Below are 17,551 nucleotides of genomic sequence, written 5' to 3' on the forward strand. Positions count from 1 at the left end.
ATGTTGGGAAATAATTCCAAAACCTGTATAGTGCATTATAAGATACTACAAAACAACAACAATACTGCCTTTTGCCTTTTGTGACATGTGCAATGACAATAATTCTGTTCTACTCTAACAACAAACAAAGTAAAACTCCTGTGCTGTTGTTTTTTAATGTTTGTGTGTCTCCGTGACTTAGTCATGTGACACAGTGGTGACCTGTCCAGGTCTGCTTCTGGATGGAGGAGTAATAATATTTTAAAAACAAACAGACAAATAAAGCAGAGCTGCACCTCACAGTTTATACTGACGATGTTTTTGCACCCAGCTGTGTTTTGTTCCTCTAGAAAGCCACATGTGGGACAAACACAGGACAGCGAGTGATGGCTCAACATCATCAAAGGCCAAGACTGGATCATCAACTCGCAGAGCTCTGGACACAAATATCACTGCAACCTTTCTTTCTTCAATAATTAGTAATTAATAATAGTAGGAATGTGTATATGTGTAATAGATGAACTCAAAGTACTTCTAAATGGAGAGCACTGCGCCCTACTGAAAAAGTAAAAGGTAGTACCACAATACAGCTCCAATAAAAGCTTTAAAGCAAATTATAAAGCCAAGAAAATCTATTTAAGCCTAAACAATCTTAAATCTTTACTCAGATTAAAATACAAGAAAAGGTGAAGTCAAAGTCAAATGTATTTATATACCATGTTTAAAACAACAGAGCTGATCACATTCAAAATAAATAACTTTTAAAAAAACTATGTAAAATTCAGAAAAAGTGAGAACAGCAAACAACATTAAAATAAAATAAAAAAATAACATTCACAGCTTCAGATTAAAATACAAGAGAGATACACTAAAACTACAATAAAAGTATCTGACATTAAATGAATCATGAAGCAACTTTTTCATGTTTTTATATCAAATAATTATTTTTTACACAATATAGATCTTTACACTCAGACAGTAAAAGTATTTGTTGGTGTTTATACCAGCACTTCCTAATGTAACTCTGCTGACTTTAAGTTGCTGCTATCAGTTACTAAAAATCACAGACTTTTTTCTCTGTGGAACAGGATACATTCAAAGTTTTATACAAAAGCTCAACAATGAATAAAAATATCAGCTGAATATAAAGAGCATGAATCTGAAACAGGACACATCTCTGTGTGCTTTATGCTAAAAGACAGTACCAACTATATATCATGTTATTATTCAATATAATTAAAACTAAAAACTGAGCGTGTCTGATATTTGGGCAGCAGAGGAGCAACAGTGGATTCATAAAATGCTTCTTCTTGGCTTTGCTGCTGCAGCTCTCCTCACTGACCTGTAAGACAAACACACAAAGAACACAAATGTCCAAGTTTCAGGAAGTTTGCCATTTAATAACTTGAAGATTAACTCATCCTGCACAGAAGCATAATTACCAGGAAAGCTTCCTAATGTGACTTCAGAATAAACTGCTGCATCTGCTGCAGGACTTGATTTTCCTGTGAGTGAAAAGAAGAATTTAAGACCAGATAAACATGTTGAACAACATTCACTGGAGGTGATGGCAGACTTTGTTTACCTGCTTTCTTCTTGGCTTTTTTGGGGCGTTTGACCTCAGCATACATCAGACTGTCCTCTAAGAGAGAAGTCAGAGCTCAGGATATATTTGATCAGAAGGTATATGATACAGAGCTGTTGGACACATGTGGATTTAATCTCTGCAGATCAAGTCTGATTTGAAAGTCCAAATGAAGAAGCAGTAACACAGTACAAAGTCTTCCAACTCTTTTGTGAGACAAAAAAATTATTATTTCAGTTCATAAGTCCACAGTGATTGGGCAATTGAAATCTTTGACTTTGAACTCCACAGTGCTTTCTTCAGATGTTGCTGATGTTACTCATCTGCAGCAAACTACATAAAGAACCTCGAACCTTCCTAAACAGCTCCATTTATACTCATGTGCCCGTCTGCATCACTCCCTTCTTTCATCCCTTACTCATATTTTATATGCCCTACATCTATTCCACACACACATGTTTCCATCCTATTGGCACATCTGCTGATACTTTCCTGTATCAAAAAACAAAAAACAAAACAAAAAAAAAAACAGCTTAAACAGTGCTCTGCTGTGCCTCCAGTGATCGAGCACACTCAGATTATGTGTTTTATTTGATGGTGTTTTGTTTTGTGATTGTTGGTCTGGTTCAGAAGCTGTGGATGCTGTGATTCAGTAAATCCAGCTGAAAAGGGGACTTTTTTTGCCTGCCAGATTAGAGACTTTTATGAAAGTCAACAAACCTGCTGGTGAGATTAACCTGTGATCTGATGAAGAGACTGAACTCAAACTGTGGAAGAAGTTGTTTTGAGTTCTTTGCAAAACTTCTGACCTGCTGTGTTTCTGAATCACTCAATAAATTTGTTCTCCAGTGTGTCTGTGTTTGAGTGCTTTGAACGACCACAACAACACAGTATCATGTTAAACAAATAAACCTGATTTAATGACTAACCCACCAAAACCCTAAATGACTGCAGATTAACTGTGCTTATGTGTAGTGGTAGTGTGTAGCAGCTAAGCTTGGTAAGTGAATAACTAAACTCCATGTTGACCTATAATTAGCTGCAACATAATGAAATGACACATTTCAGTACAAACACTGAATGAGACTGTTGTGACTGTACCTGCAGCTCCCGTCTTCACCTCCGAGTAAACAGCACTCTGCTCTGGTTTATGACGCTTCCCTGTGAAGATCATCAGATTGTTGGACATAATGAAACAACTGTTACATTTTTTTAAATGTTTATTTATTGTATTTTTACATTACATTTAATTGCACGTTTTATATACTTACGCTTCTTTTCAAAGTTTTTAAGTTCAATAAGAGCGTATGTGACATCTTGATGTTCATCTGATCCTGAAATGTTCATATTTTAGTTACAGGATTGTAAACATGTCACATGGAATTAATTTCATTAAATCAAAAACAAGTTTCTTCTCTAAATTCTCTGTGTTTTCAACACATATACTGCACCATTTCTGTTGTCTTCAACCAGCGTAACTGAGTCATAGATGTGATTGGTACCTGAAAAAAGATGAGGCAGGGTCAAATTAATAATTTTAATAAAAAACTAAAGTTTAAATAATTCTGTTTAAGTCAAAACCAGGACTATAAGATATTTTCAAACCATGATCCCATAATGTTGTTACTCTTTGTGTTGCTATGATATGAAACAACAACACTGGATTCTTTCAGTTGAGTTAGAGACACAATCAGGCTGTAAAATCCTGTTTATTTCTCATTTTACGAGCAATTGTCAGTTTGCTGGATTTTGACAAACGTTCTTTGAAAAACTGCTGAGCACAAAATGAACCTAAAAACTGTTACTGTTAATGAAGACTGATTTATTTCTCAATATTAACAATGATAATAAAGATGGATTAAATACTGACCAGGATGAACAGAGTCGTACACATGAGTTTCATCCTGGTTGACTCCATGATTTGTGGAGGAGCCCGGACTGTGACTCTCAGACTGGATCGACCTAAAACATGAAATAAACAAAATAAACTCAAAAGTAACTGATGTTTGTTTAAAATAATAATAAAAAGTATTTTACCAACCTGGTGAAGCAGGAATCTGTGAAAGAGACAAATGTTATTACACATGTTTGTCATGTATAAATTGTTCCACTGATATTTAGTGTCATGAGATCAGAATACATGTATATGTGTGAATAATTAAAGTGTATGTAGTAAATAAACTCTCTAATACAGCATGAAAAGAAGAGGCTCTTACACTTGGACTGTCTGCAGCGATACAACAAGAGCAGGAGAATAATAATGAGAGAGACTCCACAAACCAGTCCAACCATCAACCACACAGGAGATGAAGAGCTGTCAGCTCCTGACACAGTTACTGTAACAACAAATGATAAAGAATATTCCAGTGAGGTAACCAGGCAGGTCTGCTGGGATCCTTTCTAGGAAAATAAGATTTGTATGCTAACAGATTTTCCCCTTGTTTCAGTGCCTTCCTGCTTCAAGATTTGTTTTCATGCCATCATTCACCTCCAGTCAGACGCCTGCCACCCTGGATCATTATCCCTCTATTCACCACCACTGCTGCCCCCCTCGGAGCCTCTTCCTCACTTGCCTGCCTGCCCACCCTTCAGCAGTTTCCACAGACCTCTGCCTTCATCCTTTACCCCCAGCTAGTCTGGACTCCAAGTAAGTCATTGTTGCTGCACTTTATGAACACTCTCTGTCTTGTCACATTCCCTCTCAGATTTCCTGCCCTAACTGCTCTCTCCTCTCCCACAGATCTGTCGCCCTCACGCTGTTATGTCCGCTCCTCTGGCCTGTCTCTCTCACCTCAGTTAAGATGTTTTTGTAGGACTCGCTCCTTAAGTTTAGCTTCATTTATGTTTTGTTCTTGTTGACTGAGTTGAAGCTCACAATCTGTTGTGTTAAATGAATTATCCTTTGTTTGAATAAAGAAACTGACTGATTACATCCTCTGCTGTTTTCACCTGAGTCCCACACATGAGTCCTGAATCACAACGATATTAAACCTGACAGTATAGAGATATTACATAATAGTTTTATAAAAGTTCTTACAAAATAGATCCAGGTGACTTCAAGCCTTTAAACAGACAATCTTATATGTCTTCTCAGTCATGAAACTCATTGACAAAAATCCATCAAATGTTTTGCTCCTGCTCACCTTTAACTGACATCCAGCTCTGTGCTGACTCTCTTCCTGAGTACTGACACTTGTAGAAACCTTCATCAGACTTTGACACTGCAGAGATGTTCAGCTCCCCTCGGGTATCATTTTGAATAAGTTTGTCATTGTGATAGAAAAACACATTGGAAAGTATTTTTTGTGTTTTCAAACTGCAGCTCAGACTAACAGAAGCTCCCTCAGTCACAGGATGAACAGGACTCACCAGGATAGGAACATAATAATAATGATCTGTGAAAACAAAACAAACAAACATATTGTTTCAGTCAGACCAGCTGATGCAAACCTTTTAGAGAAAGCTGTGAGTCGTGTTTCATGATCTACATGGATTCCTGGTTTCAGAGAGATTTTCTGAGATTTTCCTTTTGGAGATCTCAGCCTGGTTTTAATGACTGGAGACAATATTGAACTAGTGACAATATTTCAGTGTTTAGATGTTCAGTTACAGTGGGTTCATCATGAGGATCATTCATGTAGTTAACAATTGCATTTTTTAGAAGGCTGAGGGTCCATGGAGTAAATACATGCATCATGTTACAGTTTTATAAGGAGATTGTTGAATCTGTTATGGTATCACTACATAGTTTTGAAAACTTTCTGTCAAACTCAGATCCCAAATTCAAACTTTGATTAAGTGGACTGGAAATATAGTTGGGATGCTCCTTTTATTTTCCCTGCAGGAAACATTTGTATATTTGTGTTATTTTGCATGACGTGTTTGCCTAAATTTTTCTGAATGGAGACAATAAAAGTTAAACTAATGTGATAACAGAGATGTTGAGCTCTTTAGAGTTTTATTCTGACAGAGAAAATATAAAATTACTGTCTGCAAGTTTTTACAAACATGATGTTGGAAAAGTATGAAAAGACGAGTGAAATGAGACCAACAACAAAGAATATTTTTATGCTTTTTTGTCTAAAATTGTCTCATTTGTTCGTGTTGCCACATAGAATTACTTCACATACAGCAAAGCTGGGAGAAATGTTCATGTGACGTCTAAATCATTCAGATCCAAGAAGTAAATGTACAATAACATACTCTGTACAGTGATGTTGACTGCACTGCTGAACTCTCCTGATCCAGACTCACACCAGTACACTCCAGTATCTGACTTTGATGTGTAGATGTTACATGTGGATCCAGTCCTTCTCTCGCATTTATAATAATATGAAGGATCGCTCTGTGGAACAGTCATCACTCTCCACTCAGTGAAGTTTCCCTCACAGGTCAGTGAGACAGAGTCAGAGGTGAAGTGTTGCACTCTGTCAGGACTCACTGTGAGAGACGCTGCTGAATGAACATCTGGAAACAACATGCAGTGAAGAGACAAAGCGCACAGATGTTAGGACTGCTATCACCCCATTTTACTTTAGACTGGCACACCAGTAAACCAGGACTCTCATGATTTTTGATCCCCTCTTTGACTCAGACTAACAGAAGCGTTTTTGTGGTCCTCTTTTGCAGCTGGTTCAGTGAATCTTGGTCGGCGCGTGGTGAAACTAAGTGTTTTGGAATCTGACAACAAGCCCTGAATCACACAGACAGTCAAATCAATGGAAAACAAAGGAGCCGAATACTGACATGTTTAAGATGATCTAACCCACATACTTTATCTGCTGGCAGCTCATGTAGAGCTTGGTACACGTCATGTGACATCATGAGCTTTGAGTCATCACTCTCAGCATTATCCACCTGATACAGATCACTCTGAATACACTTCAGTCATTTGCTGTAATGTTTCTGTCATAATTCTGTGATATTGTCTGTTTCACAGATTCCTTCTACAGTGAGATATTTTGCAGCAGCAGGACCAAAACTAAAAACCTTTGAAGGATATTTGAAATGAACAATAACAGCAGCTGTTATTTGTGACGTCTTCTTCTAGCGTCCATCTGTAGTCAGTGTTTTTCTTGTATTTGTCAGAGCTGTTAACCTGCCTGCTGACATCTTTGTTTCTTTATTAACTATATTTGACTTTTTTATCTGAACACCTACCTGAGCACTAAACAATTCAATTTCAATTTCAATTTTCAATTTTATTTATATAGCGCCAAATCACAACAAAAGTCGCCTCAAGGCGCTTTATATTGTACAGTAGATAGCACAATAATAAATACAGAGAAAAACCCAACAATCATATGACCCCCTATGAGCAAGCACTTTGGCGACAGTGGGAAGGAAAAACTCCCTTTTAACAGGAAGAAACCTCCGGCAGAACCAGGCTCAGGGAGGGGCGGGGCCATCTGCTGCGACCGGTTGGGGTGAAAGAAGGAAAACAGGATAAAGACATGCTGTGGAAGAGAGACAGAGATTAATAACAGATATGATTCAATGCAGAGAGATCTATTAACACATACTGAGTGAGAAAGGTGACTGGAAAGGAAAAACTCAATGCATCATGGGAATCCCCGGCAGCCTCACGTCTATTGCAGCATAACTAAGGGAGGATTCAGGGTCACCTGGTCCAGCCCTAACTATATGCTTTAGCAAAAAGGAAAGTTTTAAGCCTAATCTTGAAAGTAGAGATAGTGTCTGTCTCCCGAATCCAAACTGGAAGCTGGTTCCACAGAAGAGGGGCCTGAAAACTGAAGGCTCTCCTCTCATTCTACTTTTAAATACTCTAGGAACAGCAAGTAGGCCTGCAGAGCGAGGAGCGAAGTGCTCTAATAGGGTGATATGGCACTACAAGGTCATTAAGATAAGATGGGGCCTGATTATTTAAGACCTTGTATGTGAGGAGCAGGATTTTGAATTCAATTCTGGATTTAACAGGAAGCCAATGAAGGAAGCCAAAACAGGAGAAATATGCTCTCTCTTTCTAGTCCCTGTCAGGACTCTTGCTGCAGCATTTTGGATTAACTGAAGACTTTTCAGCGAGTTTTTAGGACATCCTGATAATAATGAATTACAGTAGTCCAGCCTGGAAGTAATAAATGCATGAACTAGTTTTTCAGCGTCACTCTGAGACAGGATATTTCTAATTTTAGAGATGTTGCGCAAATGGAAGAAAGCAGTCTTACATATTTGTTTAATATAATGCGTTGAAGGACATGTCCTGGTCAAAAATGACTCAAGGTTCCTCACAGCATTACTGGAGGCCAAGGTAATGCCATCCAGAGTAAGAATCTGGTTAGATACCATATTTCTAAGATTTTCAGGGCCGAGTACAATAACCTCAGTTTTATCTGAATTAAGAAGCAGAAAGTTAGCGGGCATCCAGGTCTTTATGTCTTTAAGGCATTCCTGCAGTTTAACTAATTGGTGTGTGTTACCTGGCTTCATGGATAGATAGAGCTGCGTGTCATCTGCATAGCAGTGAAAATTTATGCTATGTCTTCTAATGATGTTGCCTAAGGGAAGCATGTATAATGTAAATAGAATTGGTCCTAGCACCGAACCCTGTGGAACTCCATAATTGACCTTAGTGTGTGAAGAGGACTCTCCATTTACTTGAACAAATTGGAGTCTATTAGACAGATATGATACAAACCACTGCAGCACAGTACCTGTAATACCTGCAGCATGTTCTAATCGCTCTAATAGGATATTATGATCAACAGTATCAAACGCTGCACTGAGGTCTAGCAGGACAAGCACAGAGATGAGTCCACTGTCAGAGGCCATAAGAAGATCATTTGTAACCTTCACTAAAGCTGTTTCTGTGCTGTGATGAGCTCTGAAACCTGACTGAAACTCTTCAAATAAGCCATTCCTCTGCAGATGATCTGTTAGCTGTTTGACAACTACTCTTTCAAGGATTTTTGATATAAAAGGAAGGTTGGAGATTGGCCTATAATTAGCTAACACAGCTGGGTCTAGAGATGGCTTTTTGAGTAAAGGTTTAACTACAGCCACCTTGAAGGCCTGTGGTACATAGCCGATTATTAGAGATAGGTTGATCATATTTAAGATTGAAGCATTAATTAATGGCAGGACTTCTTTGAGCAGTTTTGTAGGAATGGGGTCTAAAAGACACGTTGATGGTTTGGAGGAATTAATTATTGAAGTTAACTCAGAAAGATCAATTGGAGAAAAAGAGTCTAACTTAACATCGATGGTACTAAAAGTAGCTGTAGATAATATTACATCTGTGGGATGATTATTGGTAATTTTTCTCTAATGATAAAAATTTTATTTGTGAAGAAGTTCATGAAGTCATTACTAGTTAACGTTAAAGGGATTGTTGGCTCAGTAGAGCTCTGACTTTTTGTCAGCCTGGCTACAGTGCTGAAGAGAAACCTGGAGTTGTTCTTATTTTCTTCAATCAGTGACGAATAGTAAGATGTTCTGGCTTTGTGGAGGGCTTTCTTATAAAGCAGCAAACTATTTCTCCAGGCTAAATGATGATCCTCTAAATTTGTGACACGCCATTTCCTCTCCAGCTTACGAGTTATCTGCTTTAGGCTACGTGTTTGAGAATTATACCACGGAGTCAGGTACTTGGATTTGAGACCTTAGTTTTCACAGGAGCTACAGTATCCAGAGTCGCATGCGTGTGAGGAGGTAAAATTATTAACAAGATAATCGACCTCTGTTGGAGTAGCGTTCAGATAGCTGCTCTGCTCTATGTTGGTACAGGGCATTGAAGATGATAACAGCGGGTGGATTATATTCTTAAACTTAGTTACAGCACTTTCAGAAAGACATCTACTTTGATAAAGTCTACTCTCCACTGCTGTGTAATCAATTATTGTAAATGTGAATGTTATCAGGAAATGATCAGACAGCAGAGGGTTTTCAGGAAACACTGTTAAATGTTCAGTTTCTATGCCATATGTTAAAACAAGATCTAGAGTGTGATTAAAGTGGTGGGTGGGTTCTTTTACATTTTGAGAGAAGCCAATTGAGTCTAATAACAGATTAAATGCAATGTTGAGGCTGTCATTTTTAGCATCTACATGGATGTTAAAATCACCCACAAAAATTATTTTATCTGAGCTGAGCACTAAATCAGATAAAAAGTCTGAGAAATCAGAGAGAAACTCTGTGTAAGGCCCAGGTGGACGATAGATAATAACAAGTAAGACTGGTTTCTGAGTTTTACAACTGGGTTGGACAAGGCTAAGCATCAGGCTTTCAAATGAATTAAAAGTCTGTCTTGGTCTTTCGTTAATTAATAGACTGGTGTGGAAAATTGCTGCCACACCGCCCCTCGACCTGTGCTTCGAGATTTCTGGTAGTTAGAATGACTCGGGGTGTTGATTCATTTAAACTAACATACTCATCCTGCTGCAACCAGGTTTCTGTAAGGCAGAGTAAATCGATTTGTTGATCAATTATTAAGTCATGTACTAACAGAGACTTGGAGGAGAGAGACCTAATATTTAATAATCCACATTTCACTGTTTTACTCTTTGGTTCAGATGTGGATACTATATGTTGTTCTTTCTTTGTGATTTTTATGTTTAAATTGTTTATTGCTGGTTTTTAGTTTGTTTTTGTCTGTTTGGGAGCTGACACAGTCTCAATGGAGATGGGTTTTTGGGGGGGTAGCAGGAGGAGAGAAGCTGCAGAGAGGCGTGTAAGACTGCAACTCTGCTTCCTGGTCCCAACTCTGGATAGTCATATTTTGGGGGGTTTAATAAATTGGTCCATATTTCTAGAAATGAGAGATGAAACAAAGAGTCTTAACTGTGCAAATCCTGTCTGTGCACTAAGTAAAAATAATCAGTACTAGAGTTGGATGTCTCGAGACCGGTCTTGGTCTCGAGACCGGTCTCGAGACCACTTTTACGTGGTCTTGGTCTCGTCTTGGTCTCGACGGACTTTTGTCTTGGTCTCGGTCTTGGTCTCGATGGACTTTTGTCTTGGTCTTGTCTTGGTCTCGACGGACTTTTGTCTTGGTCTCGCTGTTTCGGTATTCCGTTCTCAAATCGACATAGTGTTCGGGAGATTTGGAGTCAACCATCAGCGGAGCGGGGGTGTGGCTTACTGGGCTTAAGCCCGGGTCATTTTTTCAGAAGCATGGGGCACCGTCGTAAATTCCCCCTAATTTTGGTATGATCCGAGCTCAGGCACTAGGCGACTGAGCACAACACGCATGTGAGCGAGGGGGGAGAAGCTGCTGCCTGCGAGTTTGCTGCAGACAGAGGACAGCTTAAGTTTGACCAGGTACCAAAGCAAATCATTCATACTGAACTAATAATGTAAATATGACTGTGTATCACAAAAGATTGATATCAAACTGATCACTTGGTTGCGTTACTTACTCTTCGAGTGAATCAACAAATGGATAAATAAAAAGCCGAACAACAATGCTGATTTTTTACAGTCTTAGCTTACATTTCATGTTTTCAGTTGTTACCCTCCACGGCTAAACAAACTCTCTAAATCGGTTTCAATTGTGTACTGATGAACACAACAATGGACATAAGGAGCTTCTTTCAAAGAAAAAACTCAGGTAGATGTTATTTGATATATTATACTGAACAACATACAAAGCATATCTATGCAAAACAAGAGGAATTTCAATACACAGCAGTATATTCACAGATGAAACCAGATATTTACATACACTTTAGGGAGAAAACATAAAAACTATTTTTTACTGTTAAACATCAATTTAGAGTAAACTTGTTTTGTTTTAGATAAATAAATGTTGAAATATCTTTTGAATTAGTTAAATGTCAGAATAAAAAGAGGGAGCTGTCTATTTTAATCACTTTCATCAAATTTATGAGTACATATACACTAAGTTTATTGTTAATTAATAAGAAAACTCCAGACGATTCCATTCTGAGCTTAAGAAGCTTCTGATAGGTTTACTAACCTAGGTTAGTCCATGTGAGTAAATTGATGACACACCTGTGGATGCATATAAGACACCCCCAAAGCACAGAGCCTGTTTCTGTGACATGTGAAAATCAAGAGATGTCAACCAAAACACCAGGAAAAGAATTGTGGAGCTCCATAAGTGTGGCTCAATTTTGAATACAATTTGGTGCCATTTACAATTAAGAAATACATATAGTTTCTCTCTTTACTCTTAAAGTTAACAAATATGATTTTTATATTTATCAATCTAAAAAAATAAACATTTAGTCTGATTTGATGTTACAATTAAAAAAGTGTTTGTGTTTTGATCTGAAGAGTGTTTAAATATCTGGTTTCAACTGTATATTTGATGATGTTGGTGTTTGGCTTGATTGTCAGCACAAAGAGGGAGAGAGAGGAGCAGAGAGGGAGAGAGAGGAGCAGAGAGGGAGAGAGAGGAGCAGAGAGGGAGATGGAGAATGAGGACAGAACAGAGAGGGAACAAGAGCAGGTGAGACACACATGTTAGTCAAATGGTTGTTTGCCAAAACTCATCAGAACATGTATCTAGTACCTAGTGTTTCTTTTTAGATACCATTTGTTACTTTTCAAATTCTATATTTATTAAGTTATGCAGGCTTGTTTGCACAACAAGGCTAAATAATTATATAAACTTTTCAGAATCTAAATAGTGTACTTTGGTAGAATTAAAAAATAAGTGTAGTGCAGGTCTATGATGATTTTCAGTGCTACTATCATCTAGTTTTGATTCTGGTTCTGTCTTGGTTACTGTTGTAGTCCTGTTTTAATTTTGGATCAGTTCAGGGTCTGGTTGAATTGGGGTTTAGTCCCTGTGTCTTGATACAGGCCCGACTTTGTTCTGCCTTGCTGCTTAATTAAAAAACTAGTTTAAGGTGTCCTGCATATGTGATATTTATTTTTTTTTCCTATATGAAGTCATTCTTTTTTGAACAAAACTCAAAACAGAGCCTAATAATCTTTCAGTCATTTCTACCCTCACTTAATTTCCTTTCGCTGCTCAGCTCTCACACAGTGGCTCAGCTATGCTCCAATCCCTCCATATTGTGGCCAATCACATGCGAGGATATAGGATAATATCATTATGTGAAAAACAGAGAGGGTGAGAGACGCGACAGTCAAGTGGAGCGTGCGTCTGTCCTCTCAGTAAGTGAGTGAGACAGTAGACAGCGGTGAGGAGGGCTGTGCGAAAGCAAAAACACATAAATATGCCTGACACCTGTAAACGAAGCAGCATCTGGCTGCAGTTTAAAGACTTTTTTTGTCTCGGTCTTGGTTTCGGTCTTGGTCTCGTCTCGACTCGGTCTCGGTCTTGGTCTCATCTCAACTTGGTCTTGGTCTTGTCTTGGTCTCGATACCCTCTGGTCTTGGTCTTGTCTTGGTCTTGGATTAGGCGGTCTTGACTACAAGTCTAATCAGTACAAACCTCCAAAAGTTGAATCTGTTCATCTGGACGTAGCGTTTTGTGGGAGAACCGTCAAATCTCAGGACGTACTACATTTCACAGATCACATTAACTCGGTGGACCGACACATCAAATTCACCAGGGAGGATATGAAAAGTGGCAGGTTAGCCTTCTTAGACTGTGAGATTTCCGTCAGTAATGGGGGACATCTAAAAGCTGACGTGTACCGTAAACCTACGCATATGGATCAGCATCTAAGGTTTGACTCTCATCATCCACTGGAGCACAAACTGGGTGTCATCAGGACGCTACAACACAGAGCGAACAACATCCCCACTGACACAGCGGCCAGGGAGGCAGAAGAACAGCACATCAAGAAGGCCCTGAGGAAATGTGGTTATCCCAGCTGGACTTTTGTCAAAGCTGGGAAGGCACCTAAAGAAAGCTCCAGCCGATCCAGGAGAGAAGGACAACCTCTGCCCAAGCAAAAACCTGTAGTGATCCCATATGTGTCAGGAGTATCGGAGCAGTTGAGACGCATTTTTTCGAAACACCGCGTCTCTGTGGCTTTTAAACCCCAAAACACGCTGCGCCAAAAACTGGTCGACCCCAAGGTTCGGGTCCCCCGACACAAACAGAGTAACATAGTGTACACTGTTAAGTGCCAGGAGGATTTATACATCGGGGAAACCAAACAACCTCTGGCGAAGCGGATGGCACAACACAGAAGAGCTACCTCGTCAGGCCAGGACTCTGCAGTTTATTTACACCTACAGGCCAGTGGACACTCTTTCAAGGATGTACACATCCTGGACAGGGAAGAACGCTGGTTTAAGCGCGGAGTCAAGGAGGCCATTTACGTGAAAAGGGAAAGACCATCTCTGAATCGAGGAGGGGGCCTAAGGGTACATCTTTCGCCATCTTACAATGCTGTGATTGCAGCCATTCCCCAACTCTCTGTGAATGGTACTCATGGCCATTGATCAGTGTTCTTTGATCAGTGGGTTTTGGTCAGTGATTGTTGATCAATGGTCATGGGAATTTGCATAATTATGATTAAGGAACTGACCTCACAGCCCACTGTTCCTTCAGTGGGCTGGTTTCAGTCATTAGGCAAATGTGCTGTTTATAATGTTTGGGGAAACCTGCAGTCAGCTGAGACTGAAGAAGTCACTTGGATGAGTGACAAAACATTTCTCCCACAAAACGCTACGTCCAGATGAACAGAATCAACTTTTGGAGATTTACTTTCCTGGATGATTGAGAATGCATCAAGACGAATCAGTACAAACAGTAACATGAGTTTAAATATCAAAGTATTCAAAGAGAAAACATTTAAAATCTCATAGATGTCTTTTGTTTTTCATGTTATCACATTAAAAAAACTGAAAATTAAGAAAAGGAAACAAGGAAATTCAGTTTAGTTTGATCAAAGAGAGGAAGGAAAATATTCAGTTCAGTTTTAATGTCCACAGACATCAATGGTTGTCATGGAGATTAGATTTTAATGGTCTAAATGGTGCTGAATAAAAATGATGACCTAACATGAGCTTATTGAAAGGACAGAGAGAAACAAACTGACCTGCAGACCAGACAAACTTTGGTTGACTGTGATCAGTGTGATACTCTGGGTCTCCTCTTCCAGCTCTGCACACATATCCTGCTGTGTGTGTCTGTCCATGAATGATGTAGGAGTCCTGTGCAGTCCTTCTGCCATCAGGTAGCAGCTCATAACTGTAGGATTCATAGTTGTATGTTTTCAGATCAGGAACAGCTTTATACCAGTAGAAGCTCCATCCTGCAGACGGATGTTCAAGCTCACAGTTCAGAGTTACTGAGGCTCCAGGACTCAGCCATGATGGAGACACAGTGAGGACAGGACGGGGTTTATCTGTTCAACAAAGATTTTCTCTCAGTGAACATGTAGTACAGTCTCTGAACAGTGAGCTCAGTTTATACAAAGAATAATAATCTCAGTCTATATGAACAGAAACACATTTTACAAAGTGTTCAAACAGCTTAAAGCAAATATGACTTACTGTCAGAAACTGTCAGTGTGACTGAATCACTCCACTCTGTTGTTTTATGCTGTGAACTTTTCATTCTGCCCTTACAGCGATAGTTTCCACTGTTGGATGATGAAGCAGATCTAATGCTGTATTCATTTTGATTTGGAGGCTTTATGGTGCTGTTTGTTTCCCACTCATAATCCCACTCAGTGTCTCCTCCATGGATCTCACATCTGACAGTGATCGTCTCTCCGCTGTATATCTCAGACCAGTTTGGATACAGAGTCACAACAGACCTGTTTGACACTGTTAATGTTCAAGAAAGTACAATAAAAGACAAAAGGTTCAATTACCATCAGATGTAGTGCATTATGGGAAGTTACATTTAAACTCACCAGTTGTTTCAATCCTGACTGACTCACTGTCCTCTGTGTAGTAAACTGGTTTTCCTCTTCCTCCTCTGCAGCTGTAGAGTCCTCCCTCTGAGACACTGATTTGTCCATTTGTCAAAGCTTCATAAGATTTCCCATCTCTGTACCAGTAGTATTTCCATGCAGATGATGATGATGATGGGTTCACAGAGCAGGTCAGGGTCACACTGCCCCCTACTGGAACAGCTGTCCTATCAGCTCTCAGTTTAGCCTTTGGTTTCGCTGCAGTTCAGTTTAGAACAAGAACATAAAAGTAAAAATGACTGAATCAGAACAATTTAAAGAACTTGATGGAAATAATTCAATCATCAAATATTATGAAACTTTAATGGTGAAGCTAAAAAAACTGTCAAACATATTCTGTAATACTGCATTGATCAGCACTATGATTTTTTATGTGTATTTACAATTAATTACATACATGAATAGTTCATTTACTAGAATTATTTTTAAGCACGACTGAGTTTATTGATCAGTAATAAGAAAGTAACCCAGGTTAATGTGATCTGATTGTATTTTGAACATTTGAGAATTGTTCCTAAATGAGTGTGAGCAGTTATATTTATATTTTTACTTTTGTTTTTGCTCCTTTATTAAATCTACATGTAACAGCGAATGAGTGTAACCACAGCAAGCAGGAGAAACCGGAGTGAGGGGAAAAGATTCAACAACAGAGCAAGTTGTAAAAAGAAGTCCAAAACAAGATGTCCACCAGAGGAACAGGGAACAGTCCAAAACTCAGTTCAGCGGGCCGACCCAGAGGACAGCAGCACCAGAGTCTAAACAGTTCAGGAGGCCGACTGTGCGGACGGCGGCGGCGTGGAAATAGTTCTGTGGGCCGACCTCGACGGGGATGACGTCCAGCTGGTGGCCCGGAAAGTGGCCGGTGATTCCGAGGTGCAGAACATGGCTTGGGCGGCGGCGTGGCAGCCGCAGGACCAGGCGAGGCTGACGCAGAAGCAGAAGCCGGACCAGGCGAAGCCGAAGCCGGTGGAACGGCATGAAGCTGGACGGGCTCTAACAAAAACAGACTTATCAAAAATGAAGTTTGGACTTTTTCCACCACGTTTAACAGTCTTTGTTTTAGTAGTGTTTAAAGGGTTTGAAGTGTGTGACTTGTCCTTAATTAATCCCCCCTCCCAGCGAGCTGAATGAAAGTAATTTTCCCAGTCAATGTCATCATCCATAAGGGAAGTTCCCCACGGATCAGCGGTGAGTTTGTTACTTTTAATGTCAGATGGGACATGAGAATAAAAGTCATTGTCACTCACCACCGTGAGTTGCTCAGAAATGTCCAGTTTATGGCGGCGGGTGCGCTGCTTCCTTTGAACAGAGGAAGCTGGCGGAGCGAGCAACTGAGCCTCTGGTGCACAGAACGGTGACACTGAGGCTGGAGCGTGAGCGCCTGAAGCCACACGGAGGCGGGCGAGGCTTCGATGCAGGCGGAGCAACAGGTGGGGACTTTCGGCAGCTCTTGGGACCTCCGAGAGCCAGCTGAGTCCCACGGAAGATGCGCTCGTAGTCGGGAGATGCCACGGCTTCCAGTGGAGCTCTTCCTCCAGTTGGGCGAAGGCTGCGTCCCGACGCTCGTTGAGCTCGTGGTCTGCTGAGTCCATCACCTGAGTGAAGTTGGCCCCCCCACCTTCTTCAAATCCAACAAAAGTGGTATCAAACGTTTGTGCTACGTTTGTGCTGCAAAAATTTTCGTTTGTGCCGCTATCATTTTAAAGATATTAATAAAAATTTCTAGAGGTCATCAGAGGTCAACCAGCCCTCCCACATTAATGGAATCAAACAAAACTGGTGTCAATCAACTGTGCTACGTTTGTGCTGGTTTGTGCTGCTAAAATTGTCGTTTATGCTGCTTCTGTTTTAAAGATATTAATGAAAATGTAAAGGTCAAAAGGTCAACCAGCCCCCCCCACATTACCCAAATCAAACAAATTTGATGTCAATCAACTGTGCTACGTTTGTGCTGGTTTGTGCTGCAAAGATTTTCGTTTGTGCTGCTATCATTTTAAAGATATTAATAAAAAAATCCTAGAGGTCATCAGAGGTCAACCAGCCCCCCCACATTACCCAAATCAAAGAAAAACGATGTCAAACATTTGTGCTACGTTTGTGCTGCAAAAATTTTGTTTGTGCTGCTATCATTTCAAAAATATTAATAAAATAATGTCCTGAT

The 17,551-nt window shown here is 39.8% G+C and overlaps 1 protein-coding gene across 1 annotated transcript in view; it reads right to left on the minus strand.

The window, feature by feature from the left end:
- Nucleotides 1-236: 236 nt before the first annotated feature.
- The window catches only part of LOC116324312 (Fc receptor-like protein 5), a 45,033-nt gene continuing 27,718 nt past the window's right edge, over nt 237-17,551 (minus strand). Inside the window, exons 13-26 of the mRNA XM_039609947.1 lie at nt 15,331-15,588; nt 14,966-15,241; nt 14,509-14,817; nt 5,768-6,031; nt 4,708-4,959; nt 3,781-3,900; nt 3,606-3,621; nt 3,435-3,526; nt 3,016-3,066; nt 2,836-2,898; nt 2,666-2,725; nt 1,565-1,621; nt 1,422-1,484; nt 237-1,321 (exon numbers count right to left, since the gene is read on the minus strand). Of these exons, the coding sequence (XP_039465881.1) occupies nt 1,314-1,321; nt 1,422-1,484; nt 1,565-1,621; nt 2,666-2,725; nt 2,836-2,898; nt 3,016-3,066; nt 3,435-3,526; nt 3,606-3,621; nt 3,781-3,900; nt 4,708-4,959; nt 5,768-6,031; nt 14,509-14,817; nt 14,966-15,241; nt 15,331-15,588 (1,889 nt within the window). The 3' untranslated portion in view covers nt 237-1,313. The remainder of the gene's footprint in view (nt 1,322-1,421; nt 1,485-1,564; nt 1,622-2,665; nt 2,726-2,835; nt 2,899-3,015; nt 3,067-3,434; nt 3,527-3,605; nt 3,622-3,780; nt 3,901-4,707; nt 4,960-5,767; nt 6,032-14,508; nt 14,818-14,965; nt 15,242-15,330; nt 15,589-17,551) is intronic.

Source organism: Oreochromis aureus, linkage group 3 (assembly GCF_013358895.1).
Source record: "Oreochromis aureus strain Israel breed Guangdong linkage group 3, ZZ_aureus, whole genome shotgun sequence".
Lineage (NCBI taxonomy): Eukaryota > Metazoa > Chordata > Actinopteri > Cichliformes > Cichlidae > Oreochromis > Oreochromis aureus.